Consider the following 13,700-nt stretch of genomic DNA (forward strand, 5'->3'; position numbering starts at 1 on the left):
CATTTTATGCACACGAGAGAAAATTAGAAGACTATTTTTTTTAAATAAAACGAGCAATTTAGTTATTTCTAGGCCAGAGCAAACAGAGGTGTGTTTCCATGGACGAAACATACTACAATATTAGCGAAAACTTGTGTGAGACAATCTTACGGATCGTATTTTGTGAGACTGATTTCTTATTTGGGTCATCCATGAAAAAATATTACTTTTTATGCTAAAAATATTATTTTTTATTGTGAATATCGGCAGAGTTGACCCGTCTCACAGATTCATGAGACCGTCTCACAAGAGACCTACTCTACGATAGAAAATAGTAGTTTGTATATAGTAGGTATGATAAACTTCAAAATCACAATTTCATAAACCACTAAAATTAAAAAGCAATATTTTTTGACATGGAAAGCAATATTCAAGATAATAATAAAAAGGTTAACATATATATATATACATCACCACATTCTAATCTAGCCTCTTTTTTGTAGTATATGATCTACCCTCTTTCAACTCCCAATTACACGAACTCGTGCAGAGCCCGGTTTTAAACTCTTAGTCTGCTTGGAACTTTCATGCTAAAGTTGCGGTTCGCCCAGAGAAACATTGGGATCGTTGACAATGTAGGAAAATTGTCACCGATAGAATGAGGCTAGAACGTAGAGCATGAGCGCCGTTGATGCAGTTACGAGCAGTTCCTGAGTAAGGCGAAGCAGAGTTAAATTGCAATTTTTTAATTGATTCGATGCATGCCATCTTGCACAAGATGCTAAGTTTTAGGCCATCTAAATGAACGACAAATCATTCACAATTTGGTCTATCGCATTTCGTGTCGCGCACTCAGCAGAACTTATTATATTTTCCCCATGTGCCTCATTCTGAATGAGGCATGAAGAACATCCAGTGGTGGTATATAATTTCCTTGGAAATGAATCTGATTTGGCCATTTTCAAACATCTAAGCCAAAGAAAGTATGTGGTGGACGGCAATGGTTATTACCTGGTTGTTGTGCAAGAAAACTGGCACATAGCCAAGTGAATATTCGACTACATTCAGAATACCAGTGTATCCCTACAATTTAACATTAGAGAAACTGTCAGTGTACAAACCGAGCCAAATAAGCCAAACAGAATACAACTAACTTTAACCTAAATAACTGGATTTTGTAAAGCTGTGTTTAGTTAATAAAATGTGATTGTATGTGGATAAATCATACTGAGACTATTAAACTAATTTTATAAGATGTGAAACAATTATGGATAAGCAAAAACATGTTTACTTTGATTTGATTAATTTTATGATTGAAATTATGACGAGTTACAATTTTATCATTTGTCTATAATAAATAATCTTATTTTTAGTTTGTATTTGCAAAATTGAGATTGTTATTTTTATTCATGTAAGTTATTTTAATTCACAAAAATTATTGGGTATAAATATTATTTATTGTTTAAAAATAAAAATTAATAAATTGAGTAAAAAAAATTCTATGAATAAGGATAAAATCAAATGAAATGTATTAAATAAAATATTAAATTATTTGATTTTTTATTCATGTTTTATAATGAAAATTAAAGATGTAAGTATCAATAAAAATAATAATTATTAATCACATATTTTATTTATCATAAATCATCTGGTTTTAAAGGCTAAATTAGGTAACTGTGAATAATCTTTACAAGTTAGTACGAGCCATAAAAAAACAAGTAAACATGAGGTTGATAAGATTATTAGTATAATCTTATACTTACCATAGTAAGTAAACATAGCCTAAGTCATCGAGTGTATCTGATTTAAGTAAAAATGAATGAACCATAATGATTCAGCAAGCTGAAATGATTCGGTAAACTGGTAATCATTCGAGAAATAGTTAATGGAAAATAAAACAATTAATGAATCAATACTGGAATCCTACTTAGATAAACCATGCCACCTACTCAACTGGATAATAGAAACTTTGTCACAGATCAGATAATGGGCATTTGCCAATAGTATGTGGAAATAAGGAAGCAAAAAGAGAAACCTGAAATATTATCAGAAACACCTAATGACGTGAGGTGTTACTATATTTAACGGAAAAGGTTCAGTCCCATGTGGAGAACTTGCTACTGATCAGAAATTTTGATAAATGATGAATAAAAGGACACCCAAGGCCATTATACTCGTTCATGACAAGTGAATGTCACTTTTTTTTAAGTTATAACCGATTTAAACAGTGATGAAAAAGAACTTGCCACAATGCTATTGTCAATCTTGATACATTTTTATTGTCATTTTAATCTTGCGGGATAAGGAAGGTCTGGAGGTTGTCCACTCACGCCAAGTGCAAGGCTATCTACCAAGATGTCTGTAGACTTTAATGAAACTTAATTTTCACTAATTAAACCTTTTGAACACACAGAACAGAGGAAAGATCAATACAGATTAGAAATGTGACCTCATTACTAGTAAGATTATATGTTTCATCTGAACATGAATTCAAAAATTCCAAGATGTTAAACTCAGGTATCTCACATGCACGTGGTGGTCAATACTACCTTCAGGTGAAAAAAATTAATTGCTAAGCTTACCAAAGAAGCAAAAGCTATGGTACCAAAAACCAGGGCTAGAGATCGGAGTAGCCTTTTTCCCATTCGCAACATTCTACCTTCATCCTCACCTTCTTCCTGCACTTACAGATATATTATAAGAAATGGCAAGTTGAAAATTCTTCTAGGATGATATTTCCCTAAAATAATAAAATAAGCCTTTTTAGGGACAAATCACCACACGTGTAAAAGCATTCAACAATTTTGTCTCACAACTTTACCGTAAAAGTGGGAGATGAGAGGGGTTCAAATGCTTTTAACTTCTCAAAAATTCGATAGACAAACACGAAGGCTATAAATTGCAAAGGTTTATACTCTGCGCTACGTTTGATAAATATCCAAGCTGTCTGCAAAATAAAAACATGTAGTGATCAGTCAACGACCAAGTAAAATGCCAAATAATAGTCAATCTGTCCCACTCTACCTCCTAAATTCCAGCCTAGAAAACAAAAATGGAATCCAACAAAAAGGTAAACCACTGCCAAACTCCTACTTACAAATACAGCTGATATTGCCATGTTAATTCGCATATCTTTGACCTCAGATTTGGAAAATCTGAAATATTGACAGAAGGATAGAAGATAGTCAGGTTATGGCAATAAAAACTGTTTCTAAGCTGCAGGAGGAAACGAGATATAGACGGAAAAGGTCAAATAGAACCATGAATCAAAACCGAAAGCTAACAACACTATTTCCAATCACCAGGATATCTAAATATAACACAGATCCATGGAAAGAGTATACAAAACCAAATGATAGATAATCTAGAGTAAGAATTGTTAAGATTATGGACTTTGGTCTAACACCACCCCAAAAGCTAGCTCAATAAGAGATGATTATCTAAGTCCATATATACAACTTTCAAAAACTTATGACAGCCGATGTGAGACAATTAACACACCCTCTCACGTTCAGGAATGAACAACTGAAGCGTGAAGTTTACAAGACGGGTTGCCCATAAAGACAGTCTAACACGTAACAGTGGACCTGAGATATGATATCGTGTTAATATTATGAACTTGTGATTAACTTTACCCCAAAAGCTAGCTCTACGACTCTAAAGAACTTAATATAGCCGATGTGACGACTAACAAGCATGATCTCATAACAGTTACTATCTAGTCAAGCTAAAAGTTTTGTGCATTTTTCTAAAGAATGAGGTACTAAGGTTAAAGACAACAAGCAGTTGACTAACTTGCAACAGCATTGATATCCACATTCTATGTTGGTGTTGCTTGATGAAAAGGCATACCTTGGGCCCCATGGGACAATTGGCTGCTTATCAGCGTACTTTATATCCTTTGAAACCTGAGCTTTGTTCACAACAAAATTCAAAAAACAAAAATAAAAAGCAAATATTAAATTGAAGGAATCAAAATATTAACAAAGAATCATATGGTTGCAAACTACAATGGTGTATAAGAAAAGAATCCGGTGTATAAGAAAAGAATCCTTATCGACCACAAGATCTACATGCTGATAGCCAATCATAATTGGCACCAGATGTCTTAAAATTCCTAATTAAGTTGGTTTTTTTTCTGAGAAAGTGTCTACACGTGAACTATTTCTTTATTAAACTCAAAACTTATATTGCTCTAAATTGCCAGAACACAAAGTTTGCACCTTCTAACCACCAAACCCAATTTCCAGGGAAACTTTTGGTGGATCCAAAGAAGACTAGCATATGGTCCTTCAATGGGATTAACTGTCCTACTAATGCCTTTTGCTCATGTTTGAAGTTTTCTTTCTTGTAGGATTGAGTGACAATTTCAAAGATAGAGAGCTTACAAAATGACTTCTCTAATATATTCCCTTAAGAAACATTTGAATTTTAAGGTTTTGAAATCAATTATTTCATATCCATACAGTAAATCCATTACAGTTTCATAATCAATCACTAGGAATCTCTCTAGTCAAATCAAATTAATATTTGCAAACGCAACTTACAGATAAAAGAGTACTTGGAATAAACTTGTTTACATAGTCATTGACATTGCATGACTAACCTTCTTCCTTAATTTATGTTGAGGAGGCAAATCCGTGACAGTAATTCACGAGGCTACTGATCTTAACATTAACAAATTTAGAACAAATACCAAAAAAACATACCTTAAACGGACCAACTGTCTCACCCTTCTTCCTTTTCGTCAGCTGCGACATCATTATCGAATCGTAGGCCTTTTCTAACTGAACAAGGACGATTTACGAGTAAATTTGTGGGAATCTAAAGTTTGGAACATACAAACATCTTCCTAATACATCTAACATAAGTTATAATGGCAAAATAGATTTTTAATTAACCTACTCGGGCGGCGGTGGCTTCGTCACCTCTCCTATTAGCATCCTTTAGCTTTTTGGTATAAGCTGCCTTTACCATATCAAATCCCTCGAGGGGATTCACACCTATAACCTGTATGAAACACACAAATTAGTCAAGCAACTATACAGCGGTTGGACCTACTGGGAGCCCGGAGCAACATAGACAGAGACATTTTAGAACTTGACAATAAAAATTCTGAAAATCCAAATGACTGGGCCACCCCTAAATATCACAAATGTAGCAACAAACAGGTAAATGTGCATACTAAATTACCTCGTATGGATTAAAATCACTGTTTGCACCAGAACCACCGGCGGCCGAGAATGCAGCACGCACCACACCTTTGCTGCTCACTGGATAAATTCTGGAAATCCTGCGGAGAATAAAACCCAAATCCTAGATTCAAACGGAGTGGAAAAACCAAACTAAGTTGACGTGAATTTTCATGGCACGACAAATGCTGTACCTGAGAAATGAAGTGGGAAATTGACCTAATGGAGGTGAACCACCTTTGAGGAAGCATTTCCTAGGAAGCAATTGTGAAGTGTTGAGAATTTGGATCACTGGTAGAGCCATGAATTTGAGGAATTTTGGTGTTTGTCGGAAATGTGGTCGAGTTAGTGTAGTAGGGATCAGGGTTTAGGTTTTACGGTGAATTTTGTCCCGAATCGTGAATTTTCAAATTATTTGGTTAAATTTATTAAACTATCTAAAAAATAAATTGTTAAAATATTTAAATAGGATTAAGATAATGAAGTTTAAAAACTATGAAATATCGTTTAGTATTATTTTGCTTTTGGACAGAGTGATGTCTCTTTGTTTTATATTTTTTAAAAATAAGTTCATAATTGTTTAGATAATTTTTATATCTATCAATTTCAGATTTTCAGCTCCTTTTGTTTACCGATAATTTGGATTTTATTTGAAATTTTTTTGAAACTGATATGGAATAATTACTCCATTTAGTAAACAGACGTTAATTATTAATTTATTAGCTGATCAAAAATTACTAAATTGATTAATTAGTTAACTGATTAATGAACAAGTGGACCTGATAAATCAGGAAAAAAAACCGGACAAAAACTTGTGTGAGCCGGTCTCACAGGTCGTATTTTGTGAGACGGATCTCTATTTGGGTCATCCATGAAAAAATATTATTTTTTATGCTAAGAGTATTATTTTTTATTGTGAATATCGGTAGGGTTGACTCGTCTCACGGATAAAAATTCGTGAGATCGTCTCACAAGAGACCTACTCAAAAAAATAATGTAACACCAAGATGATGGTCTTCGAATTGAGTAAGATAGAGAAAAGATACTTGAAATTTGAACATAATTTTCGGCAAAGAATTAATTAAGATCATTAAAATTTACAAGTGTGTTTATTATATTAATTTATTTCCATTTCTTCCTCTAAAAGCGTGATTATATCCATCCCCTCTGAGTTTATAAAAAATAAGACTAGAAGTGTGGGCCATTTGACCAAATATATTATTCATAGAAGACTTGGAGCCCACACAGCAATAATTCTATCCAATTCTACCAATCAGAATTGATCATCTAATCGATCAAATCAAGAAATCGAGGAATCAAAATAGATATATTACATGGAGAGATTTATAAATCATCGGTGATTATAATTAAGAATTTATTTATGATACATCTTTTAAAAATTAAAAATCCTGCTCATTCAGACAAGATTGAGTGGTCCCCGAATTCTCAGACAAACTAAGCAATTCCTCCAAGTAATCCGACCCCAAATCCTCCAAAACCAACATATTCTCGTCAGCACTCGCTCCGCTTTGGTACTTTTGTTTCTTGTTATTGACTTTTCTTTGCATGGAGTATCTCTTCTTCAAAACCAACACCGGCGATCTCCCGGCCTCGAATGTGCACCCCGTTTCTCTGAGAGATTCATAAACCACTTCCGCCGGGAAATTGAGCACCGCCGCATTGCCACGCAGAGCGAATGCCGCCTGATCATAGGCCAGCGCCGCTTCCTCCGCGGTGTCAAACGTCCCTATCCATACCCTCACGCTGTTCCTAGTTGAGTCCCTTATCTCCGCCGCATATTTCCCCCATGGCCTCATCCGAACACCTCGATACGTTGGTTCTTTGACGGACTCCTGCTCGTCGACAAATTGTCCAGAACTTGAGTAGTACGGATTGATCTTATCATTCCCATCGGACAAAACTCCATACAGAATCATATCTTCGGAGTCATTCTCATTGAAAGGAAGGAACTGGGATTCAATAGAATGAGCGGCACCATATGACGGCGGCGACGAATCGGGTAAGAAATGAGAGAACGGGTCATGTAGGTAGGAAGAATCCATGAATGAATATGATGTCAGTATGTGTGTGTGTGTGTATATATAGCTAGCAAGCTACAGATATGATTCAGGGGTTTGAGACTTGGTTTTGATTTGGTCAGATTTGGTTACGTGAGAATGCCAGTTTCTGAATTTGCAGACAAGTACATATAGAGAGCGGGAAGGAGTGGTATTAAGACAAAAATGCTTATAATTACGTTCTTAAGTAAGATCATCGATCATTATTAAACTAATTTTCGTCTTCACTCACACGTGGGTCAAAGCATATTTTGACCATGGCGGCATATGGTGACGTCACCACCAATGGTGGGTGTGGGGTTTGTACTATTTTGTCCACTTGGCAAGAAGGGTGATTTGTAAAGTGACCAATTGGCCATGATTGATTTCACATGCACCAATCCGAAATAGGCCTATCCATATTATGTGTGTATATTTTTGTAATGGATTTAAACAATAATTGTAAAAATAAAATCTAAATCCCATTTCAAAAATTTGTAAAGAAAAAAATTAAAATACTTTTTTAAAGCATTTACAAACCATGTCTTAAGTGATGCTGATTGGCTAGTTATCCTCACATGTACATTAGTCATGTTACTAATTTGAACTTGTGAGAAAGTTTGACCATTTGATAGCCACAAAGATGATAGTTCACTCACAGTTGTGCATGGTCAAAAGTGATTTTGGTAGTGATAAATAATTATGTAGTGCTGCTATATGTTATCCTTCTATCATAATTTTCCAAAATTTAAATATCAAGTTGGTGCTCGGAGTTAGTCTAATGTGATCAAAACAAAGATTGAGTCGAGCTTTGATCGAACCGATTGTTTCGTAATTTTGATATCATCGTTTTATAGTTAGGTTCTGCTATATTATGTTGTCGCAATTTGGAATATTTGGACACTCTTAAAGTGAAGGACATTTAAATCCATGCTTTAATCGATGAGGTCAAAAGCCATTAAAAATTATTAGTAACAGTGTAATTACAATTTTCGAAAATTTTGGACATGTTGGAATTGGACGATGAAGATGCGTGTATGAGAATTTCAGTCTGAAATAATTTTAATGAACAAATTTATGGCACTATTTCGTAAGTATTATGGTCAAAAAATTCCAGAAGTTTTTGGAAGTCTTGAGAAGTTCAAAGATTTAATTTAGTGGTCAAAAGCTCCAAATAGGAACAAAAAATTTAATTGAATAAGTAATCTGAATTTGATGATTGAAGGGTTTGATTTATCTTGTTTGCCCCAGCGCAAAGAAAAAAGTGGTCTTAAAAGCAATATCAATAAAGGTAGAAAAAATAGTCTTTTTTTCCTTGAATGCAATAATATGTACACATACATATATAATTTGTGTGTGAAACGAATATATATATATATATATATATATAGCTAGTGCACGTGTGACTGTCGACCATTGGCAGATCAACTCGATTGAAATAAGTTAAAAATGCTTACATTTGAGACGAGGATGAGAGTACTGTTTGATGAACATTGGCGAGAGTAGTTTCATTTTTTTTCCTTTTTTCCAGGTTTTGGAAAAAAAAAGTCCGGCACTCAACGAAACTCGTAATAAATGTGCATCATATCAAAATTATATATACAATTGATCTCATTGACAACTACTATTCGTCAACATCTACTTACCAATTGTGGACATCATCTTAATGGTGTTTATATAGATGCCCCAGTGAATGACTGGTTTGTATTACTTTTGGTGATTTTAACTTAGTTCAAAATTATAATTACCACAAATAGCTTATTCTGCTCACCTCAACTCAAATTCAAAATTTAATTGGTAAAATATCATGTAAGAGAAATCATTATAATAATTATTTCGCATATCAATAAATTCTCAAAGTGAATAACTATTATCTATTTTGTATCCGTATTTCATAAACTAAAATACTTTGATGATAAAAATGTATAATATAAGAATGATAAATTAATATATACAAATAATTTAAATATATATAACTATAATTTTATTTAGAACTTAACTCAAACATTTGACGGAACTATGATATAAACATTTAGTGCATATCCCTGGCACCAAATACATTTTCATTTAGTCTAGAATTAAGTAAATTATGCAAACAAAATGAATCAAATAAATTAACGAACAACATGATTGATATATGAAATGATTGAAAAATGAAATAAATTTTTTTCTAAAGTAAACCATAGATTACATTAAAAATTCAACTAGTCAAAATATACGATATTTTGTAGGGAAAAAAAAGGAATAAAACAAATTTATTATATGTATAAAAGCTAATATGAGCTAAAGAATGAGTAGATGGAAATAGAGCGCACATATTTGCACGAGATCGGTTGTTGGATCGTCCATAGCCAAAAACAAAAAAAAAAAAAAAAAAAAATTATGACGGAGCATGTTAAGGGTTTTTCGATTCTAGTTTTGGTTCCGGTCTGGGAGGTCTAGAACCGTATGGAACTGGTTGAAAACCGGTTCAGTTCCGGTTCTAGTTCCAAGATAAAACCTAGAAACCAATTCGAATAGGAAGCTCAGATAATATAAAAACAATTACAATGGATGTGGTTCTGCTGCATATATTTCTTTGTATTGATGATCAAGATGTTCAATAATCTTTGTTTGTTGATCATGTTGTTTTGCATAGATAATATCATCGACTAATATCTATTTGAACCGTCCCGTAAAGCATCCTACGATGGAGACACAATTATTACTCATCGATGTACAATATGTATCGAATAAATTATCGAGCTAATTGATAGCAAATGAATCACATAATGTGCGACATAATCACTCGATAAAATTATTATTTAGTTCGTGATCATCGACAAAATATAACTTATTCACCAATCTCGACACCTGATACCAATGTCTAACTATTGAACAATCGTGTTTTTCGCATGGAATAAAAATGAATTTGATCTTCTTATCATATTTAAAAAAAGATTTTAGTTTTTCGAATATGTTTTATTTTGCCAGATGATGTGGTATTTTCGAACATGATGAGATATTTTGCCTATAGGCTATATTCCTATTTCATAGAAATCGTTGGACTCACTGGATAACGTTCTCCATCCTTCCAATGGCCATGGTCTCCCTCGCCCCTAAGCCCCTCTCATTCTCCCTCTCCACCCCATTCCTCGCCGTCGACCACCACCTCCGCCGCAACCAACCGCCTACCCCGCCCTCCCATCCCAAGTTCACACCCATATCTGCCATCATTCTTCCTCCCTCTTCCTCCGCCAGGTCTCAACAACAGCAACTCTACCAGCCTTACCGCCCACCGCCCTCTCCTGTGCCACCCAAATACCGATCCCTCGACACCAATGCCCGCCTCGATATACTTTCTAATAGATTAGGTCTCTGGTTCGAGTACGCCCCTCTGGTCACCTCTCTCTATCAAGAAGGATTCATTTCCACCACTCTTGAAGAGATCACCGGCATTCCTTCTCTCGAGCAAAACCGACTCGTTGTCGCCTCGCAGGTTCGCGACTCTCTTATTGAGTGTTGTGATTCCGACACCGTGTCCTTTTTTGACTTCCCGGGATCCCCCGAAATTCTCTACGAAATTCGAATCTTGAACACCCCACAACGCGCTTCTGCCGCGAAGTTCATCATAAAGAATGGTTTTGAAGGGAGGAGAGCCGGGGAGTTGGCTAAATCCATGAAAGATTTTCCGCGGAGGGATGCAGAGAAAGGGTGGGAGAGTTTTGATGGGAATTTACCGGGGGATTGTTTGGGGTTCATGTATTATAGGCAAGCCCAAGAGCATAAATCGGCGTCTTTGCTAGAGCTGAGTAGGGCCACATTGGAGAAGGCGTTGGAGGTGTCAGAATCGGAACTTGCCAAGCAGAGAGTTTCGGTGGATTTAGAGGGGAAGGATGGAGTGGAAGGAGATGGGGGTGCTGTTAATGAAATCGTGAGGGTTCCGGTTGTGAGGATGTCAGTGGGGGAGGTAGCACAGTCGAGCATAGTGGTGGTTTTACCTGTTTGCAAGGCGGAGGGGAAGGGAACAGAGGTGGAGGAGGCGCCATGGGAATGTGGAATGGTGGGAGATTTCGGGGTTGTTGAGGCAGAGAAGGGGTGGAACAGGTGGGTGGTTTTGCCCGGATGGGAGCCGGTGGCAGTTTTGAAGAGAGGAGGGGTGGCAGTGGCCTTCAAAAGGGCGGGTGATGCACTGGAGTGGAAAGGCAGGAGGAGGGATGCAGAGGAGCAAATCTTGGTGGTGGCGGATCGAGGAAGGAGAGAGGTGTCGCTCGAAGACGCATTTTATTTGGTTGTGTGTGGTGGGAATGGGAGTGGCGAGGAGGGGTTGAGAGTCGAGAGAGGTCTGAAGTTGAAGGATATAGGGGTGGTGGAAAGCTTGGGTACTGTGGTATTGATTGTTAGGCCACCAAGAGAAGACTATGAAGATCAACCAGGTCCCCAAGATTGGGATTAGAATACCTCCTCTTATTTTCTGCTACATTTGGTTGGTGTAGATCACGAACGTGGTAGGAGTGAAATGGGGGAGCAAATAATAGAGCACGAAGATTTATAGCAAACTATCGTCAAACTCTAGATGATAAATTTTGGTGGATTTTCATTTGGATGATATTTGCTTGGGTTGGACACGCTGGATTACGAGAAAGTGTTTTGTGAGAAGGTCAATCATTATTCGTTTGACGAATCAATTCTACTTATATTTATAATAAAAAATAATTTTTTTTTCAATTATGACTCAAATAAAAGATTTATCTCACAAAATTGACGTATGAGATTATCTCACATAAGAGTAGGTCTCTTGTGAGACGGTCTCACGAATCTTTATCTGTGAGACTGGTCAATTTTATCGATATTCACAATAAAAAGTAATACTCTTAGCATAAAAAGTAATATTTTTTCATTGATGATCCAAATAAGAGATCTGTTTCATAAAATACGACCCGTGAAACCGTCTCAAACAAGTTTTTGCTCTCATTATAAATTTTTGTATTAAATTATCGTAGATGGGAGATATAAAAAAAGGATTTGTGTTGATTGTGAGCACGTTCTTATATGAAGATTTGTTATGTTGATATGCATTGCTAAAGATCCCGTGTGTTTCAATGTATATCAAGACAATGGCTGAGTTCGTATTTAAATTACCATTTTATAAAATGATTTTATTGGATAAAGATTTTTTTTGTGGCTATTTCTGACATCTTATTTTAATAGTTATATTACATTAAACTCTTACAAATGCACGTGTCAAACAAATTAAAAGAAAATCTCGACGAGGGAGAATATTAATTGATCGATTATAAAAAAATTTAATTCTGAAAATAATTTATTATAAAATGATAAATACTAATAGTTATTTAGTTAATTTTGAGTAAAACCTGTACGATATAAAAATAAAAAAACAATTTGGAATCACCTCGCTTTTGTGGTTTATTGTTTCTCTTTTTTAAAAAATAAATGTCTGGGTTGTCAAACATTATTTTTTAAAATGTTTTACCAAATACTATATCAAGTTACTAAATAAGGGATAACTCAAGCCTCAGAAAAAAAACTTAAGTACATATTTCACAGCCGAAAATGATAATCTCCTCATTCTGCTAACAGAACAGAGTTACGACCATCTATTTTATCGCCAATATCGTTCGCAGTTCCTTCTTCATTGTAGCTCACCACAATCATCAATCACAACAGTAGACGATGTAGAACCGGACTGGGAACCAACGTTCTCCATCTCCTTCACCACGTCATATCCTTCCACAACTTTGCCAAATACGACATGTTTACCATCAAGCCAACTTGTCTTGTCAGTGGTTATAAAGAATTGCGATCCGTTCCTGTTCGTGTTCGGCCCGGAATTTGCCATTGATAACAGGCCTGGCTCTGTGTGCTTTAGTTTGAAATTCTCATCAGAAAATTTCATCCCATAAATCGACTCTCCTCCAGTTCCATTACCTCTCGTAAAGTCTCCTCCTTGACACATAAAACTTGGAATAATACGATGAAATTTACTACCCTTGTAATGCAATGGCTTCCCAGAAGCTCCAACCCCTTTCTCCCCAGTGCAAAGGGCTCGGAAGTTCTCAGCAGTTTTCGGTGTACTGTCAGCGAACAGCTCCATCACACTCGTCCAGCTTTCACCTTTCCGATCAAAATGTCGAAGAAAACCTTCGGGTTCTTCATCTCTCTGAAATCAAAGATTTAACAAAAAGAAATACATTACAAGTTTGCAATGCTTAGGCTAAAAGCTCGTCTAAAATTGGATAGTTTAGTCATCCCTTGCGTGCATGCAGGTTATGTTCATCTTCTTTTATATTCCTAAACATATCTCCTACCCCTAAATAACACAGCTGCCCTTTTAGTTTTTTGAATTGAAAGAAGAAATCTTGGGGTACATAATTAAATATGAAGATAGAACTCTGATAAGATAATGAAAGATCATAACAAGATTTGAGACAAAGAAGAACAGGTAAAAATTTAATTTTTTTAACAGTTCTAA

The 13,700-nt window shown here is 35.5% G+C and overlaps 3 protein-coding genes and 1 pseudogene across 3 annotated transcripts; 1 reads left to right on the plus strand and 3 right to left on the minus strand.

Moving 5' to 3' along the window:
* Nucleotides 1-355: 355 nt before the first annotated feature.
* LOC142533063 (protein CHLOROPLAST J-LIKE DOMAIN 1, chloroplastic-like) lies at nucleotides 356-5,570 on the minus strand. The gene is made up of 10 exons (XM_075639665.1): nucleotides 5,366-5,570; nucleotides 5,173-5,272; nucleotides 4,885-4,989; nucleotides 4,689-4,766; nucleotides 3,832-3,887; nucleotides 3,077-3,134; nucleotides 2,801-2,926; nucleotides 2,562-2,657; nucleotides 991-1,062; nucleotides 356-689 (listed from the first exon to the last, which is right to left on the minus strand). Exons 1-10 carry the CDS (start codon nucleotides 5,473-5,475, stop codon nucleotides 627-629), a joined length of 864 nt encoding a protein of 287 aa, XP_075495780.1. The 5' UTR covers nucleotides 5,476-5,570; the 3' UTR covers nucleotides 356-626.
* A 922-nt stretch (nucleotides 5,571-6,492) lies between these two features.
* LOC142533065 (ethylene-response factor C3-like) lies at nucleotides 6,493-7,332 on the minus strand. Its single transcript, XM_075639666.1, has one exon. It carries the CDS (start codon nucleotides 7,232-7,234, stop codon nucleotides 6,572-6,574), a length of 663 nt encoding a protein of 220 aa, XP_075495781.1. The 5' UTR covers nucleotides 7,235-7,332; the 3' UTR covers nucleotides 6,493-6,571.
* Nucleotides 7,333-10,242: 2,910 nt separating this feature from the next.
* On the plus strand, nucleotides 10,243-11,931 carry LOC142533073 (rubisco accumulation factor 1.1, chloroplastic-like). Its single transcript, XM_075639687.1, has one exon. The coding sequence runs from the start codon at nucleotides 10,305-10,307 to the stop codon at nucleotides 11,661-11,663; it is 1,359 nt and encodes a 452-aa protein (XP_075495802.1). The 5' UTR covers nucleotides 10,243-10,304; the 3' UTR covers nucleotides 11,664-11,931.
* Nucleotides 11,932-12,666: 735 nt separating this feature from the next.
* LOC142533736 (peptidyl-prolyl cis-trans isomerase CYP19-3-like) lies at nucleotides 12,667-13,384 on the minus strand (annotated as a pseudogene).
* Between the last annotated feature and the right edge of the window lie 316 nt (nucleotides 13,385-13,700).

The sequence above is a fragment of the Primulina tabacum genome, chromosome 18 (genome assembly GCF_025594145.1).
Source record: "Primulina tabacum isolate GXHZ01 chromosome 18, ASM2559414v2, whole genome shotgun sequence".
In the NCBI taxonomy this organism is placed as follows: Eukaryota; Viridiplantae; Streptophyta; class Magnoliopsida; order Lamiales; family Gesneriaceae; genus Primulina; species Primulina tabacum.